At 40.5% G+C, this 20,082-nt stretch overlaps 1 protein-coding gene across 1 annotated transcript in view; it reads left to right on the top strand.

Moving 5' to 3' along the window:
- Positions 1-20,082, top strand: part of LOC147747113 (vitamin D3 hydroxylase-associated protein-like) — a 639,379-nt gene that overhangs the window by 426,794 nt on the left and 192,503 nt on the right. Inside the window, exon 6 of the mRNA XM_086952364.1 lies at positions 1,047-1,087. Within this exon, the coding sequence (XP_086808490.1) occupies positions 1,047-1,087 (41 nt within the window). The remainder of the gene's footprint in view (positions 1-1,046; positions 1,088-20,082) is intronic.

Here is a 20,082-nt window from a genome sequence, read left to right on the forward strand (position 1 = left end):
TGTTATTTAACGCATATCTGATTTCCAGAGCTCCCAATATAATTTTTGTGATGCAAGATGCATTAATATTCCGCTGTATGTAAATCAAAAGAAAGAAAATTGCAATAAAAAAGATGTTTAAAAAAAAGAATCATGTGGGCAGTCAGTTTGGAAATAATTGGCGTCTCACTTTCCTTCAAGGGTGGATGAGAGTAGTGGAACTTGACTCGTGCTTGGGGGTCCTCTCCCACTTCGGTGCAGGGATATGTTGAGAAGGTCCAGTGGCTCATCAAGGCTAAAAAACATTTAATATCTGGGCTTCTTCATCTCTAGTTGAGGAGAACAAATTCTCACACTAGGACACTAGCACTGGCTAGTCCCTCAGGGGGGATACAGGGGGGACCCAGTAGGCAATGGGCTCCCTGCCAGGATAATCAGAAGACCTCTGAATGTGGTAAGGATTTTCTGGGCCTGGTGCCCTCTGGGAATGCTGCACAAGAGGGTCCTACTTTTTGTAATATTTCTGCTGACTTGATCAACCTTTTCTACTGGCTTTTCTGCTTCTTGAGACACACATACATATGAGGACGCTAAAACTGTTGCAACACATTGTGTATTGCACCATCAGATGCAATACAAACTATTCTAGGCAGGCAGCACAACACCATGGATGTCTTATTTTCTTTCCATTCACCCATATGTGACTGCAATTTATTTTTAATGAATTTCAATTACATAGCATTTTCACTGCTCTCTGTTTCTCTAAAAGGGAATATTTCTGCATGTCCTACTAGTACTATTCAGGCACATTTAAGTAAGCTTTTGTGTGTGGTCTGAGTTTGATCCGAGGTCTATAATAAGGAGACTCTCCGCTAAATCCAAACTTTAAAAACCAAAGCATCATCACAGCTCCTCACCTTATACTTTCCATCTCTTTCTTTCAAGCTACAGTCCCTACCAATTTCTTGTAATTCATATGTTCACTGTTTGAACAATTGTTAACTGTTAGAAAAGATTCATACATTTTGACCTTGAAACTTTTTTTATTCTACTCCTTTCCTTTTTAGCATCCTTGGTATGCGAGATCCTGTAGATGGACAAACTGGAGGTATGTTGTTTTACATACACTACTAATTTCATTGTACTTTATATATTTTGTAGGCAGCTCCCAAGCCCTTGTATCATTGGCAGTGCCATTTCAATTATATTTTTTGCAGTAATGCAGGCAAGGAAAATGGTCCCCCAATTCTTCTTTCTTCTTGTGCTGCTGCATGATATATTGGTGCCCACCCATGGCCTAACGCTGGCCTTCCTTACATATTGAGTGAATATTTATGGGGGCCCAAATTTAACAGATCATGAACATTATTTGCTTGCATAATGCTAGATTTGATAGCTTACTATGGGCATTTTTGGGCATGTGATAGTGATGCATGGGCTTGCAGGGCAGACTTTGCCCATGTGTGGCAGTAGTGCTTGTAAACTCTAGGTAAATATAGTAACCAAACATGTTACAAAAGTGAAAAGGTGATATTTGAGGACATAACCTGCGGTTTGCTTTCTTGAAAATAATAGTATTTTGTTTGGGAGTTTAAGTTTAATATTTCAAAATGAAAGTTTGTATTTTAGAGGGAAATATGTATTTTCAAAACCGGAGACTTTTGGGATAACATTATGTCTTTGCCAACATTTTGATTATATTCGTGGCTAGGTGTGAGAAAGCTACGACTGATCTTGTTTCCTTGGTGCCAAAGTGCACTCGGAGCTACACTGCTATTACATGATCTCATTGCTAAAGAGTTTTTTTTTTTACATGAATAATGCTATTTATCTGAGGCATTAGCATTTAAGACTCTTGTTACTAACAGCTGTCTGCTCCTCTCCAACCTGGTGACAATCCCGTTGAATGTTTCTATAAGCCACGCCTTGCCTGTTTACAGTGAGAGACAGAGAGGTCTGTGTATCAATTGAACTATCCACCCTGCCCTTCCTGTAGGGTTACTATATTAAGCATCCTGAAACCGAGGCATAACATCCAGAAACCGGTCCTAGGATGCTTGATTCCGGTCCAGGAAAGACATGGCTTGGCAGTTCGGGCTGGACTGTTCCCATGAGGCACAGGGTCAAGGCTGATTTGCATATGGCCATGTCTGAACTGGGGTTGTGTGGAGTGCACAAAAACGATAGATTTAGGCCCAGATCTCTGTACTGGGGTGAATGTATGACATTGTTCTGCATTCTGTCCATCAACTGTTGTTTTTGCATTTATAACATCCAGACACACATCAGGTCACCATATGGAAAGAAAGTTACTAATTGTAATATTAAAACCCTTTATGGCTGCATTTAAGAAATAGTGTTTTATGCTTAATACGTTGGCACGTGTTAGACCATGGAACATTCACAACTTTTATTGCTCTACCCAAACAACCCTAGTCTTTCATATCTATGGACCTCATACCCCCTGTCCATTGCAACAAAGTATACTCCCTGCAAAACTATTGATCGAGCCCATATTAAAAAAAAAAAACCCATGACTCTGGTGACACTGGAAGCAGGTAACAAATTGGCACATTGTATCCCTTTTATAAAACTTCCATTAGACTCTGAGTTATCCACAGTGTTTTTAAAAAAACTGATATGGGTATATGGATTGTCAAAATCATAATCACATGTTATGAAACACAATTTATAGTTACATTCTGGAGTTACCTGATTTTCTATCTAGGAACTATATACATAACTAGTCCACAAGCTACAATCCTCAATGTGATAGCCAGACTAAGAAACAAAGTCAAACTATCAAGCAATACATGAGGGCCTTTAACTGAACATTAACATTATTAGTATCAATGGATTCCAGTGCAGATTGTGAACATAAAAGCTCCCTCTTTAGTCTTTAGGCTAGTTTCCATTGCACATTTATGTTTCACAATTTGGTATGGTCATTAGAGCTCACTGGTGTCTTGTTACCTCTAAGAAAAGGCCTGTTGTGTCACCATTCAATGGTTCAACAGTGTACAGTGATACACCTAGTAGGAAATCTGGTTACTAGCTGAGGGGCTGAAGTCGGTGGAACCCCTGCTCAGGCAACAACCACATTCCTAGTCCAGGTGAACCACAAGAATCACTTAATTAGATGTGTTTAGCCCTTTGGTAACTTGCTACAAAGAGAGAATGTTTAAAGTATTTATATAGCACCACAAACAGTAACAGAGTGAAAACACAACACAAGAAAAATCCCAAACCAATTTAAAAAAATTGAGTACTTTTTTATAAATAAAATGATACCAGAATGACAAAAATACAAGAGTAGAACCAGAGATATGCAGTTTTGAAAGTTTTAGATAGAGCCCCTAAAAGCACAAACCGCCACTCACGATCATCTGTGAAAGAAATACTGAAAATCATGTACAACATGATCATATGAAACCAATTAACTTTCAATTGACCACTTTCCATAAATATTTGTTTTATTTAATTCAGTTAACCGTTGATTGTGCTGTTTTTCTTTCTCTTTTATTATTTCACAGCAATATTATGTTATGTATATTTAAGTGTATTTTAATAAATCTGAATCACTCATGATCTTCTGGTCATGCTAGACTGGGGGAAAGACACAAGTTGTGGCCAACCTATATGTGGTGTGTGTCCGGCTGAAAATGTTACCTTCTCAAAGTCTGGTGCGAAGAGTTCTGTTCACTGTAAAGGATGATGTGAGGAGGAATATGTGCTGTAGCACGAAGAGAAGGCCAAGCAAAATAGGCTTTCTGCACTGTAGCACAAATAGCCAGTCAGGTGTTGCAGACTGTCATTGCTGGAGCTTTGCATTTGAAGTCACCACAGACTGTCATTGCTGTAACGCGAAGTGCAGATTCGTCATTGCAGATCATCGCTGGCGGTCCCTCTACAGCAAAGAGTCAGGTACACATGAGCTTCACATTCACAGTCATTGTGGGTGGCAAAGTCTTGGTGCAAGCGGGTCAATGTGCAACCTCAAAGAGCCCAAAACCTCAGGATTTCACCTTTCTTCCCAGGAAGAGCTCGACTGATGCCAGCCAAGTGCCCCGAACATGGAGCAGTACCACTTGGGGATAAGGAACTCACTACAGCAGATGCCAGCAGGATGCAGGCATGTCCAGTTGCAGGTCCAGGAATGTCCAATGCAGCAGGTCAGATGGGCAGTTGTAGGGCGACCTCTGGAGCTTGAGGTGTCCCTGTGAGCTGGGCCAGGCACAGCTCATGGCACATCTGCCCAAAACTAGTAACCTTTGTGTTTCTGTCTGGGACAAGAAAATGACAACTTTCTATTTACAGAATTGACATTTAAAATCCTATTAAAATCCATTTAAAATCCTATTTCACCATTAAATAGGACTTCAAATTGCAATTCATTGGAGTGTAAACAGCAAATTTCAACTTGCTTGCATTAAGGTAACCCAGTGTTGGCCCATGGATGAGATAGGCGTTCCAACAGTTAAACATTATTTTAGGAGTTCTTCACTGCCTGTATATTTAACATGGTAGGACATGTGTACTTATTTCTAATTGCCCTACGAGACTTTAGGGCCTACCTTAGGGGTGACCTATAGATCTACAAAGTAAGGTTTATTTTGCAAGGTCAAAACAGCAGTTTAAAACTGCACTACAGGCTGCAGTTGGCAGGTCTGAGACATGTTTAAAGGGCTACTTTAGTGGGTGGCACAATGTGTGCTGCAGGCCTACTAGTAGCATGTATTTCACTGACCCTGGTTACATATAGTGCTATTTACTAGGGTCTTACAAGTACATTGAATGTGGCAATTAGGTGTAAGCCAATTTTACAATGTTTGAAGGAGACAGCAGAAGCTCTTTAGCTCTGTGTAGCAGTAGCAAAATGCCCAGACTTTTAATGCAAACTAAAACTGGTTCAGCAGCAGAAGGCAAAAATCCAGTGGAGACCCTGCAAAAAGGGTCAGGTTTAACACAGTTATAGCAAGCCAACACCGAATTTAAATGGATTGTAATCCTAAACACCAGCCGGGTCTCTTTTCTGACATACTGGAGGTATGTGGTTTTACATGATTTTGTTATCTTCAAAGTTTCCTCTCATTACTCAGGTAACACCTAATATTCATGACTCATTTGGGTCTTTCAAATTAAGAGATGAATGGGCCAGGTTATGATGTGAAATTCCACCAATATTCATCTCATGGTCCACATCCCCCCAACCTTCACTGCTGACTCAGTCGTATATAGCTCTCTTGAACTCGAGGTAAACTCCATCTTTGGCTACAGTCTATATCTGCTAAACTTCTGTGTCCCATTGCCTGGAATGATGTGATGCTTCAGAACACAGTGGGAACCAGCCTAATTTATTCATGCCCCTAAGCATGTTTGTGCTTTCAATCATTCGTTTCCCCTACAAAACAAAACACGTACTCACTTCTTCACCATGGTACTTTTAGTCCTGCTTCTGTTCATGCTCATTTGTAGTCCTGGATACTTGTGATACATACATCCCGGAAGGGACATTTTTCTTCGACGAGAAATTAAGCAGATAACTGGTGGTTGAAGGGAATTTGACAGTGACTGTTGCTTAAACAATGGAATGCAGTGAATCACTCAGAAAAAGTTTCTGTTTTAATGTCATGTCCCTTCAAAGGCAAGCTGAATACAATCACTATATGTACGTGTGTAGAAAGCTGATACTTTATGTGATATGTCAATAAGTTGATATACCATGTGAAGAGCCCATTTTGAGTGGGCAGAGGCTTGCTATGCAATCCTAAAGTGCTCTGTTAGGGGGTAGTATGGTGGAGCAGTTTAGGATTAACACAGTGCAAGGCATTTGTAAAATACACACAATGATTAATAAATGACAACATGACTCGAGAAGGTGATGCACACCAATTTATAAAAATAGCAATTACCTTTATATATGATTTTGCATCAGAGAGAATCCTTCAGGTAAGTAAGTTTTTAAATATATATATTTTTTCACTTTAAAAAGTGAACACTGCAAATTCTGAGTTCTGTAATGTTATACTATGAAAGAAAGATTATGTTTCTCAAACAGGTACAGTACATCAATTTACATGACCAATCTTCAGGAGTTAAGGTGAGTTCTGGGCAAGGTTCAAGGCAGAACCAACAGTGGCAAAAGCGTGGCAGGGTGCAGAGTGCAAATTGGGAGCCCAATGCGTTTCAATGAGGATCAGTCACTGTAAAAAGAGGCTCCAGACTCTGGCTAGGAAGCATGTTGGGCTGAACCAACAAGAGGGCTCCTGCCTTCCAATGCTCGGGATAAGAGGACACCTTTGGTCCTCTTCCTCGATCCCCAGGTACGTTGGGTGCAGGGGTGTCCTTAGGCCTCAAGGTATTTCTTATTGGAGCGTGGCAGGTGGGAGGACCTGCTTGCAGAGGCTGCAGGTAATGTCGGGGAGTCTAGGAGCGATAAAACCACCTTGTTAGCACCACTGGCCCACTTTAGTGGGGACTTTGGGCGTCAGGTTCTGGCGGTTTCGAAGGGCTCAGAATCTCCTCTTTTGGAGTTTCTTCATAACAGTTCCGCTGTTTACAGGAGGTGTTTAGTCTTTTTCATAGGCAGGCAGTCCTCCCAGGTTTCTGGAGTAAACAGCCCCAGGACGAGTTGGCATTGTCGCAGTTTCCAACCAGGGATGGGAGTGTTACACCCTATTCCAGTACCAGCCTTTGTTCTGGGTCTCCGTAGAGCAAAGGCTCTCACCCTAGGAGGTCAGAACAGTATCTTGGGTGGCAGGCTGGCAGGAACCAGTCAGCAAGGACACCAGAGGTTGGTAGGTTTTCAAGGGGCACCTCTAAGGTGCCCTCTAGGTGCATGTATTGGTAAACCCAATGCTGGCATCAGTGTGGATTTACCAGTACAAGATGTTTGATTCTAAACATTCCTATTTTCATTGAAACCATCACGTAGCTGGGGAAATTGTTGTCACCAGTGCCCAGCACATATTCTAAAATGGCTTCCCTGGTCACTTGTACAGACAGTAATGGAACTGACCAGCACAGGGCATATCTGCTCCTGCAGGTATGCCCTCACATGTAGTAATAAGCACCCTGCCTTATGACTATCAGGCCTGCTGTAGGGGTGACATACAAATATCAAATGCAGTGGTAGGGCACATGGCACACAGGGATGTGTATCATGTTGTGTTTTATCTTTTGTCACCACAAAGATGCACACCCTGCAATTACAGCCTTGCATGCGCTTGTTGAAGGGTCCCTTGGGGTGGCACAATTGGTCAAGCTGCCCTTAGGAACCCTCTTTAGTACCTCAAGCTCTGGGTACCAGATGTACCATTTACTTGGCACTTACAGAGGGTGCTAAAGGTTTTTCCATTTGGGTAAATGATTGACCATTTTTAGGGAAAGAACGCTGGCACTGGGAACCTAGTTAGCAGACACCCAGTACACCTCAGTCAAATTTTCATCAAATACCAGGGAAACGTGGAGAGCTACTGCAACCAAACCCCAGTTTCCCACAACATACAAAGTAGCAAAGTAATAGGAACAAGTTTCAGGGAATTGTGGTGTGACCTCCCTAAATACATAAGGCACAAATAAGTGCCTTATTCACATTAGAGGTAATTTAGATAGTTTATCTAAAAAGGATCCAAATTCTAACCTACATAAGCTGCATGCTTCATCATCAGCCCCTCCTCACTGCAGACCCATAAGGTGTATACACTGTGCTTTACCTTTTGGAAGCTTTACATATGAAACCATCTCATGAGTAAGGTAAACTGGTGTTCTAGGAATAGAATAGAATTACAAATGCCTAGAAGAAAGTGATTACGTTAATTTATTGGTGCTCCCCAGTCACATCAATGAAAATATGGCAATCAAGTGTCTGGTATAACACATATCCTGATCATTATAAAACAGACCTGTTTCTGCCCTTAATAAGGCCTACATGGGGCAGGGGCATTCAACATGACAGGATCCTTCCCCTACTGATAACCTATTTTATATGTCTGTCTACATATAGATTTAGCTGTGGGTTTCATTCAGGAGAGAAAAGAAAAATAGAAATAGGAAAGTGGTTATGCTTTCTTGATGTATAATGGAGTAGACAATGGCCAAGTGACCTAAAAAGAAACCAAAACTCAGTTCGATATCTTTATTTCGGTTCTTTAGACCATAAGGGATACATAAAACATGTTTACTTCCGAGTACAAATAAGAGTAGTGCAATAAAAACGTACGAATAGTTATACACAAAGAATATAATAAAAGGTAGTTAGTGATTTTATATTGCCCATTTGTTAAAAACATAAATACAGATTTAAATATATTAAAAAGGCATCCTAAGTTAAAAAGAGGATATTTCAGGTATTTTCAAACATATTTCATAACCCGTTTTATTTTGTTCTTCTACAATAAAATTAGAACAATAACAACACGTTTAGGATTACATGTTTTTTGGAAAATCTCTGGGATAATTGAAGAGTTCATTATAACTTCAGTCCTTCTTTAGCCCTTAGGAAACTCAGAGCTAGTAAGAATTTGCTTACACCAAAAACAATTACTTGCACTGTATCAGACTTTAAAATTATTTCTGCCTCTTTACATGATCGTATACCTAAATTTAAACAAATAGGTTTGATCCATTTTTTCCTTGGCTTGGCATATGCGAGCAAAAGAATAAAATATGCAAATCATTTTCTTTAGTGTTATCTGGGCATAAGGAGCACAGGCCTTTGTCGTCATTTCCTGCCTGATCAGTAGCCCAACTTGATATGACTACATTAGTGTTCAATATCCCATATCTAAATTTCATATATAACGTTGTTGCCAGTTCTGGACGTACTTCGTCCACAAACGGCTCGAAATTTGATGTATCCTTAAATGAGGAAACCTGGTCGTTAATACCCTACTCATTGAACCTTGCAGTACACTACTTTTGATATGGGCTCAAGAAGTAGATTTTAACCGTTTCTTAGAGGCTAGAGGTAATGAAGTTGGATCATCCCAAAACTGAGATAGACCAATCTTTCTCAGCCATGAACAAACATGCCTGAGCCATAAAATACTGTTGTTATGGTCCAACTGCATGATTTCTTCTTGGCCAGCCTTGTAGTGCATCAGTTCTGGGGTGGACCACAGTCTTATACAAAATGTTAGTGGTCTCAAAATCGCATAATGGTCTGTCCATTAAACATTCAAATCCAAAGAAATTGGTACTCGTGGTGTTCCTTCGGGGAGATTTAAAAGCATCCTCTCAAACGTATTTTCCCCACCTCAAAGTTCTTTTTACAATAGGGGCCCCATATTTCGGCCCCATACAAAGCAGCAGATTGGGCTTTATATTTGAATACTTCCAAAGCTGTAGATACAGCCTTTGAGATGCTGCTCCTATATCTTTTCATAATTGGTAGTGAATTTTGGGTCAGGGCTATCTTATTTTTTCTATTCGAGTCTTCCAGGATAGCTCGTCTCCAAGGATATACCCAAATAAATAAAACTCTGTACATACTCCAACTTTTGGCCATTCAAAGCTAAATTTACCTTAAATGTTTTATGGGGGTTTATGGCCATGTATTTAGTTTTACTAATATTTATTTCAAGGCCTTTGGTTTTACAATATATGTGGAAAGAATCAACTAAGCATTGCAGCCCCATTGGTGTTGGCGATATTAATATGGTGTCATCGGCAAATAAAAGTGCTGACAACCTCTCGCCCCCCAATTTTGGTGCATCATTCTCATACCCATTAAAAAAGTTTGGGATATCATTTACATACAGTGAAAATAATGTAGGTGCCAATACTCAACCTTGGCGAACCTCCCTTTTTTAAGGGGTTTGCTTCAGTTAGTTCGCCCCTCATACCTATCTTACTTTTGCATAGTTATCATCATGTAACCTTATTATTTGCTCAAGTAAATTGGCTGGCGCCCCTTGTTGCCTCAACGATTCCCATAACAGTGCTCGAGGGATGAGGTCAAACGTCGCCTTTAAGTCTACATAGGCGACATAAAGGTGGCCCTTTCTTAAGTTGACATATTTCCAACACAAACAAGTGAACGTAAAGACCTAGTCCGTTGTACTAAGTTTTAGTCTAAAACCAGCCAGAAATTTTGATAATAAATTATTTTCCTCAATCCAAATGTTTAGTCGATTTAAAATGTGCCTTGCAAAAACCTTCTGTAAAATATCTAACAAACTAATTGGCCGATTATTCACTGGATCATAACGGTTACCTTTTTAAAACATTGTGGTGATTTCTGCCCCTTTCCAGGTTCCTGAGATTGCAACGCCTGATGCTATGGCGTTGCATAAATGATTAATGTATGGACCCCAGACACTAATATCGTGCTTTAACAAATCACCAGGGATTTTATCTGGTCCAGAGCTTTTCCTGGTTTAATTGCACTAATTGCTAAAATTGTTTCCTCTAAACTAAAAACTAAGTTGGCATCCTTTTGTCTTGGTACCAAACCATCATTAGGTAGAGATATCCGACTTACAGGTGTGGCATAAAACTTTGTAAAATAATCAACCCAAGTCGCAGCATCAAGGTATACATCTTTGGATTCCTTCCCTGTTTTGTTACCTTTAGCTACAAGTCTCCAGAAGCCTAATCGGTCCTTGCTTTTTGCTCCATTGAGTAATTCAGACCAATTGTCATCGTCCCATGCTTTTTTGGCTTTATCAAGAGTTGACTTGTACTTTACCCTATTCTCCCTTATTCTAGTTACATTGCCTTTTTTATTGCCGTTATTAATTCAGTCTCAGCGTTGTGGCAACCTTTATCATAGCAAGGGTTTATTTAGTTAAGGTGGTTGTTACTTCCTCCTTTCAACTTTCTTGAGCTTTTGGTCACTATTGGAGCCAATGCTACCACCAGATCTCTGTGCAATTCCAAAAAGCGTTCTTTTTCTATGGTTGAATCTATATACGATCAAAAAATATCTGCAAAGGTGTTATAAATATTTGCCAATTTCTCACTATTTCCTAAAATCTCTGCCCATTTCAGAGACCAGCGATTATTGCTTACTTATAAAGTCGTCGGAAGTGGTATTGGAATCCTCAGTATTCTGCGTAAGGAGGGGAAATAACTGATCGGATAATGTTAGTTGAAGGGGACAATGATCACTCTCTGTTCTTGGGTCTACTCCTAAATCGATTACATAGAACCAAACTTCTAGTGATACCAATATGTAATCTATTTTACTCCGAGAGTTACTCCTGCAGAATGTGTACTCCTTTGGCCTGTTCAATGGTAAACGTCCGTTACACGCTCCTAAACCGTGCCCAGCAACTAATTTCATTATTTGTACCGGTGCCACTGTACATGGTGCCATACGAGTGCTTTCTAGCGCAGAGATATTGTTAGCCATATCTTCATCTGCAAATATATTATAGAGCCCTATCACAATCTCCCAGGGATCTCCAGAAATGTGCTGAACTGGCTTGAAAGCTTCCTAGCAAATGGACGACAAGTGATCATCTTAGGTAAATATAGGTCAGAAGAAAAACTACTAGGATCAGGAGTGCCCTAGGGCTCCTATTTGAGCCCCACGCTCTTTAATATATACATGGCCCCCTTAATTGCCCTCATATCATCTTATGGCATAGATACTATATCTTATACTGATGATACACAGCTCATTCTGGTCATGGAGGACAATACCGGTGAAGCTGAAATGAAACTCAAGAACTGCCTTAAAGCTACGTTCAAATGGATGGACATGAACCACCTTAAGTGTAACTCGGGTAAAACTGAAATCTTACCTTTTGGTAAAGGAAACCAATTCAATTCCGAATCCTGGTGGCCAGTGGATGCTATTGCCCTCCCAATACCGTCCTCTCAGTCCGAAACCTAGGGATCAAATTCGACCCCACCCTTAGTTTCAAACAGAAAGTAGTGGCCGTAGCAGGGACCTGCTTTGGCATTATAAAAGGGCTTATAAAATTCTTCAATTTGATTCCCCTCTCAGCAAGGAAAATGGTTGCAACAGCCTTTATGCAGGGACCAACAGAGAAATTTGCCACAAACTACAAATGGTGCAGCACGCCGCAGCCAGACTGGTGTTAGGATGGAAAAGGAGAACATCAGCCACAGCAGCACTGAACAACCTGCACTGGCTGCCTATTCACAAACGGGTGCTCTTTAAAATTCTCCTGATCACCTACAGAGCCTTTAATGGGAAAGGACCTAGCTACATGCAGAGTATGTTCAAACACTACACCCCTCACGATGTCTCAGATCCCAAACTGCCAACCTCTCACCATTCCCAAGTTTAGACTTAAAACAAGAGGAGGGAAAGCCCTGGCAATTCTAGGCTCCAAAGCTTGGAACACGCTCCCACCACACCTCTGCCTAATCCCCACTGAATCCATCTTTAGAAAGAGCCTTAAATCTTGGATCTATACTCTATCCGAAATACAAAGTATATCCCTATTCTAAACTGTACCAATCCACCAGACCCCCGGTTTCAGGCTTCAGGTTCCTTTTCTAAAAACGCAAAGATGCTCCCTGGAGTGTAGCCCACGCTATATAAGAAACGTATTACATTACATTACATCTCAAAATTACAGTTTAAGTCCCCACCTATTATTCTGCTTGTCTTTTCTTCTAATGAATTTAAGCTGGAGTACATATGTTCAATTATCAATGACTCTTTAGAAGCTAGGCTAGGTCTGTTGTAAATATTAAATAGGTGTATTATCCTTCCTTCCTTAGTTGTAATTTTTACACCAACTATATCTTGTGATGTTATACTCAGTAGGGGTATTTCGATAGCAAGAGTTACTCTTATCCAAATTTCAAGACCCCCTGATTGTCTGCCTCTAACAGATGGAATTGCTTCTATATTGAAAGTCTTGTAGCCTACTCTATGTGGTGTCTCTAAGGCCCAGGTTTCCTGTAAAAGACAGATATCACTCTGCTCAATGTGCTCATGCCAATCTGTGTCTCTAGTGTTCCTACTGAGCCCTGCTACGTTTCACAAGATGAAACGTAACTTCGAAGGTTTATCGGTTATACTTACTGGCATGGGCTCTATCACCAGATTATAATTATCATTGCCAATATTGCTAAATCTTATAGTATTATCTAAGGGCTCCTGTAAAACGAGAATATAAGCGTCTTCCCCACCCTCCCCTTCCTTATACTGTTCCAATCCTCCTTTATGCGACCCCTTTGCCTCTACCTGGTTTAGTTGGATCACTTTTCCCTCTCTATTTGAAACGGTAATATTGTAAACCAACAGCATTAAGCCAACAAAGTTTATTTCAAAACTCATATGGCACATATAGGCACAGATGAGCCTAGATACAGAACATGTGCTTTAAGTCCAGTATGAAGCAGTAGAGAGGTCTTCTTGCTCCCTTTTTCTTCTTTTTCCTCTTTCTGTCTGCCTCCTGTTCTTTTTCCTTCCTCTCCAACCCTTTCCTCCTTTTCTCTACACTCTGCTACTGGCACGAATCCCTAAGCTCTCAGACCAGATGTTGAAGGAAGTTTTCGAAGATCTCACACAAATTTCTTCAGTATTGACACTAGCTAGTCCTGATGCCTCAAACTGACTGACACCTAATCTTTAAAACGTCCTTCCTGATTTAAACATCAAAACTGAAAACCAACGGTATTTCCGCTGTCCCCGATGACCTCACTCCAGAATAGCATATTATATCCTGTGGTCTTTCAGATGAAAGAAATATAGAAGAAATAAAGAAGTTGGGAAAAATATTGCCCACATTCAGAACTCCCCCACCCTCTCACTTTGCCCTCATCATTTTCAAATGTTGCCTTTTCTCCTCCTGCCTGTCTAGGTGTGAAGCAGGACACTTCTTCTGCTTTATGGTAACTCATTGCAAGATGATCAAAGTGCACGCGCATGCACAGCAGTCATGTTGCAATAGCTTTTCAAAACATTTTTTTTAAAAGAATTTCAAGATGGTTACCATGCACTCACAAGTATGAGCCCACACAGTGGGATCTTGGAATGCGCGTTGATGGCATTTAAGACAAACCATTCAAAGATGGCCAGAAATACATGCAAATGCATGGTCGTCCATCTTGGAATAGTTAACAAAAAAATCAAAAATGGCGATTTACAGCTGTATTGGCAGCCTTTAGTGGACAGAGCTTAAGTGAATGCAGGGGGAGCTAAGTACAAAAAAATTATCTAGGAGGTTGGAAAGGATGGGGGAGCAGGGAGGAAATGGAAATAGAGAGGAAGACAAAATAGTCCCTCATGGACTGTAATTCAAGGTCCTGCCAAGAGCACTGGATGTATAAAGCATACCCAATCAAATACAATGAGAAAAAATGCTCCTTGAGCATGAAAAAACAATAATACAGAGGAAGGCAAATGAATCTGGAAAATGAAGCAGACAAGAAAGCAGTCAATTCCTAAGCAAGTGGCAGACCCAACATCCATTTTAAGTCAATATCAGATCCAATATATTTGTTGCCTACAGACAGCTAAAGCCAAGTAAGACATAATATAAAGGACTGTCATGTGAATGCAACAGCACACTGTAGAATTCAAACCTTCATAAAGTGGGTGCATAACACATTTAATCTTTCAGTTATTTCCGTTGATGCACATACACTTTATACCTTCATAATTTACAATAAATTGGTCAGGCCACATATATGGCAATATAAAGCAATAACAATTGTAAAAACACCACGTGCTTCACAATAATAATGAAGAGCTAGGGTTCTAGTGAATACATGATTATTTATTTATGGTTTTGTGTACCTTAGACCTCGTCCTTCTAGATATCATATAGATTTAGATACTGTAAGAGAGTAAGGAATATTAACAGGGGAGAGGATACTTTGCATCGGATTTAGAGATGGTTTAATGTCAAGGTGACAGAATATAGTGAAACAGAGTTATAATTTTCACGTCATGTATTTGCATAGCGTTCTAGAAACTAGTACGTATAGTTCATAGTTACATACAGTTGCTCTTGTCTACTCACCTACGCATGTCATGCTACTGTGTGTTACAGGGTAAGGAATCCCTTAAAGGGCCTTCTTTTGACAGTAAGTTTAGTTGGAATCATCTGTGTCCTCTTCCTACTAAATGCTAGTGTCTGTATTATTCAACCATTATAACATTACTATGTGATTATAATTATACTTCTTTCTAATACTATCTGTACTAACAGGAGCATAGTGGGGGTCCCTCAGACTAACCCCCTATACCTGAGATTAATGTGCCAGGAAACCTGTGTAGATGGAATTGTTGTGTGTTGATTTAATACCGTACAGAGTTTTCCCAAATTGTGCCCTTATATAGGCACACTTCACTTTGCCCTTATTTAGGCATAGAAATCCAATCCTTATTTCGGCATTATCCACGCTAACCAAATGCAAGCGTGCCCATCTACATTCGCCCATCCACGTCAAAACGAGTTCTTGGAAAACCAGACTCTTAGGCCTTTACGACTTCCCCTTTCTTGGATTATTGATTTCTCCACAAACTCATTATTATGCATGAACATCTATTCTTTAGGGGTTCATTCATGATGTTCCTCTGCCCGACTTTTACTTCAATACTGGCATTCCTAAACACCTTCAAGGTATAAATATACCTTCACTTGCCAAGGGAAGTCACAACTGCATGCTTGCACAGCTCGCCACGGCAGGTTCAGAAGGAAGTTGAGTCCCCGCCTGACGCACTGACCAGACGCTGTCATCCTCATCGCAGAGAATCCAGCCCCGGTGTTTCCGACTCCCCTTGCAGGGTGTTAGAGATGGAGACTCAGAAAGAGATTCCAACCTCTCTCATTCTAAGTTATGGAGCAAACTAGAACGTAGAAAATTCTTAATAAATATGCAATCTCCAGGCTGAATATTATGGCCGGGTTCCTCTGGCGCGGAAGGCAGGGAATCCTGTGCCTGTTGGTGAATAGAACATAAACTGTCTGTTAACTGGCCAAGATAATCCAAAAACATTGGATACTCAATATAAGAAAACTGACAAGGTAGCGGGATGCCCCAGACATTTGCCAGGTGCCTGAACACAACCTCATACAGTGACAATCCTGTCCTAGAATGTGCTGTCATTTTTGTTGACAAGAGAGCTAATGGTAGAGCATCTGGCCACTTTAACCTTATGGTCTCCTGAAGTTTTGCCAGTTTGAGCCAGTTTGAGCTTGAGAGTTCCATTGTACTTCTTAACTAAATCTGCTGACTGCGGATGATTGACGTTACAGATATGGTGGTCCTAGACACAAACTTTTACACACAATGTATGATTATATTCAAAACCAACTTTCTCAATTTCTTATTCCATATGCGAAATCAATCCTATATTGAAGAATTCTGGAAACAAAAAGGAAGAGAGAACACAATAGCCCAAAAACAGGTGTCCAGTAAGCACACAAAAGAAACGTTCAATCATTTAAAAGTAGAGGAGAGAAGACTCTACTGTTTATTCTCAATAAAATTCCTCCTCAACAATACAGTACAAACATATGTCGTTATTTCAAACCAAAAAATGGGGGGTTACCAGGAAAAACGAAGTGCATAGAGTGAAAGGTTTTGTGCTCGTGTGAAAGAGAGGAAGGACCAAGAGGTCAGGAGATAGCGAGTTACACAATTGTCTTTGGGTCCAAGGCTGAGATAGTCCTTGGTTCTGTTCAACAAGAGCCTGCCCTCAATGGATTTTTGCAAAGAAAAAGTCAATCTTTCTGGTCTTTGCGGCGGAGTATTCGCTCGGAGCTTCGTATCTTCAGAGGGGGTGAGTGGGCAGGGGCATACGAAGATACAGAAGAACAGAACCAAGGACTATCTCAGCCTTGGACCCAAAGACAATTGTGTAACTCGCTATCTCCTGACCTCTTGGTCCTTCCTCTCTTTCACACGAGCACAAAACCTTTCACTCTATGCACTTCGTTTTTCCTGGTAACCCCCCATTTTTTGGTTTGAAATAACAACATATTTTTGTACTGTATTGTTGAGGAGGAATTTTATTGAGAATAAACAGTAGAGTCTTCTCTCCTCTACTTTTAAACGATTGAACGTTTCTTTTGTGTGCTTACTGGACACCTGTTTTTGGGCTATTGTGTTCTCTCTTCCTTTTTGTTTCCAGAATTCTTCAATATAGGATTGATTTCGCATATGGAATAAGAAATTGAGAAAGTTGGTTTTGAATATAATCATACATTGTGTGTACAAATTTGTGTCTAGGACCACCATATCTGTAACGTTCATTACCCAGGTCCTAGGACTTACTTTGGGTTACCCCGTATGCAATAACGATGCGGATGATTGACAGCGTGGAACTTTTGCTTTATGTGTAAACTATCACATATCAACTGAATCACTTTTGCATTAAAAATGAATTCCATTATTACTCCAAATCAATCAGAGGAAGGCGAAACAAGGAAAGAATTTGCAGTCATAATGGTCTCAACCCAATTACTAAATGTACATACAACCACCAAAACATTACATCAAAATATTGTATCTCTCTAATTCGATATAATCCATTTGAAGGACTACAAAAGGAAAAGTGGGCAGTGCAAAATTACCAGGCTGTGTAGGGGTACCCTACTCAGGATTATGCATCATGCTTGCCATGCAATAATTTACCAAGTGTGCTGTCTTTGAGATATTTTCATTCTGCCATACAGGATCTAATATTTACAAATGCCTTAGCGCTAATATGAACTGGACCATGGCCCATAGTGACCACAGCAAGAACATATGCATCGGGAACATCCATCTCTGCTTCCCTGATTTATCAATCCAAAATCCTTCATCATTTAACTGTGCTGTACTCTCCTGCCACACTGCTAGTTCTTCTATTGTGGCTTCACTTTGTATCTCTTTCTCAAGAGTGTCCTCGAATATGACAACCTCAGGTACCCACCTAGCCAGACCTGCTACAAACATTCTTTTCATCCTTGTCCGAGCCGTTTCCTTAGCTGTCTGATCTACAAAAGCATTTCCTCTACCTATAACATCAGTGACCTTCTAGTGGGCGCTACACATGCCAATTTCTTGGGGAGCATCAAAGCAGACAAAAGCCTCAATGTAACGTGCCTTTTGCTGGATTCTGGTGCCATGGAAAAAAAAGGAACCCTCTCTCAGTCCAGAGTCGCACAAAATTATGTGCGACTCCAAAGGCATACTGACTTTTAGTATAGATATTGACAACCAGTCCCTCACTCAATTCAGAAGCTCGAATAAGGGCAGCTAGCTCGGCAGCTTGAGCCAACTGATAAGGGACTCGTGATGTATCTACTACTGTACGCAGTGTGGTAATACCATAAGCCACAGCTGTAGTGCCATCTGGTAATTTGAAACAAGAGCCATCAACATATAGTTCTTCTTGTGGGTCAGATAAGGGAATGTCAGTCAAGTCTACCCGTCCTTTTGTCCATTCTTCCGTCCGGAAGATACACTCATGTTTGTCGACTCCATCACTCTCAAAAGGGAGGGGTAGTAATGTGGCTGGATTATGAGTAGTACATCTTTGATTGTAATATGTTTAGCAAACAATGTCAGTTCATAACCAGTAAGACGTGCACTGCTGAGGTGCTATGTTTTTGTCTTGTTCAAAAGCGTTTCCACAGCAATGGGCACCATAATTGTGAGATCAGTATCAAGCATGAGTCCAGCCGATGGGCTTATTGAAGTGGCCACAGCCGCGACTGCTCTTAGAGAACTCAGGAGAGGTCTCACAACAGGATTAAGGCTAGCAGAGAAATAAGCACACGGTTGTTGCTTATCTCAAACTTTTTGTGTTAGGACAAAAATCACACAACCAGCCATCTCATGCCTGTACTATACAAATGGTTTGCCCTAATTAGGGGTGCCAGGTACTGGAGCCAAACAAAGCGCAGTTTCAATTGCTTAAAAGACTGCTGACATTCATGCATACAAGACAAAGGCTCATGCACTTCTTTCTTTGTTAAGGCAAGCAAGGGTTTGATTAGTAGGGAGTTGCTAGGTCTGCTGACAGCAGGAAGTGATACCTATAAAAGCGTGCACTTCTTTCTGAGTCTGATGAATAGGCATTTTAATGATGCTACTGATGTGCTCAGGGGTTAACCTCCTACCCTCCTTCGACAGTAGGTGACCAAAGTAGGTGAACTCCTGTCGACATTAATTACATTTAGAAAGAGAGATTTTATGTCCATGCTGAGCTGAATGCAGCAATAACTTTAATGTACTATCTTTACAACCTTGTTCAGTATCAGAAGCAATAAGGAGATCGTCAACATACTGCACCAATAAATTACCTGCAGGAAGCGAAAGGGAATCCAATTGTGCTTTAAATGCTTGGCTCAACAGAACCTAAATCTTATACAAGCTAATGTAAAACCAAACATATATCTACTACCTGGATGAATAGGACTACTAAACAATGCATTTTTCAAATCAATAACCGAAAAGAAGTTGGCAGTAGAATAATCATGGTCAAAAGAGTGGTGATATCAGGATGCACCAGAAACTGAGGAACCACAATCTTGTTAAATTTGTGCAGGGCAATCACAAAATGATTAACATCCTCATGATTATCAGGGGAACCTGAGGTTGTCAGTTTAAGAATCATAAGAATGACTATTACAAATATTGGCAGACATCTCTTCAACTGCACCTTTTTGTATCAATTCCTCAATAGTCTGTAGAAGCGCTTGTTCTGCCATCTGAGGTATCTTATACTGAGGAATACGAGGCAAAATTGCATGGTCTTTGACCTGTATGGAAACCAGTGGTATATGCAACAGCCCTACGTCTGTATCACCTGTCGCCCACAAAGTGGGTTGCACCTCAGCAAATTCAATAGGAAGAGGTACATCCTTGGATAAACACTGTTTAACTCCTGCTACATATGGGCCCTTTGTCATATAGACACCTGCTGGAGAACCATAAATAGTGGCATGCAATTTCTTCAACAAATCCAAACCCATCAAATTCTCACCACAATTAGATGTCAGCAAAAATGAAGAATATACAGTGAAAGGACCAATAGTCAATGCAAGGGGACTTGAAATGGGACTCAAAACAGGCTACACCTGAAAAGCCTACAGAAACATTATTATGACCAGACAGACCCGCCCCAGGGACCAGATTTCGAGAAACATAACTTTTTGTTGTACCTGTGTCCACCAA

The sequence above is a fragment of the Lissotriton vulgaris genome, chromosome 1_1 (genome assembly GCF_964263255.1).
Source record: "Lissotriton vulgaris chromosome 1_1, aLisVul1.2, whole genome shotgun sequence".
Lineage (NCBI taxonomy): Eukaryota > Metazoa > Chordata > Amphibia > Caudata > Salamandridae > Lissotriton > Lissotriton vulgaris.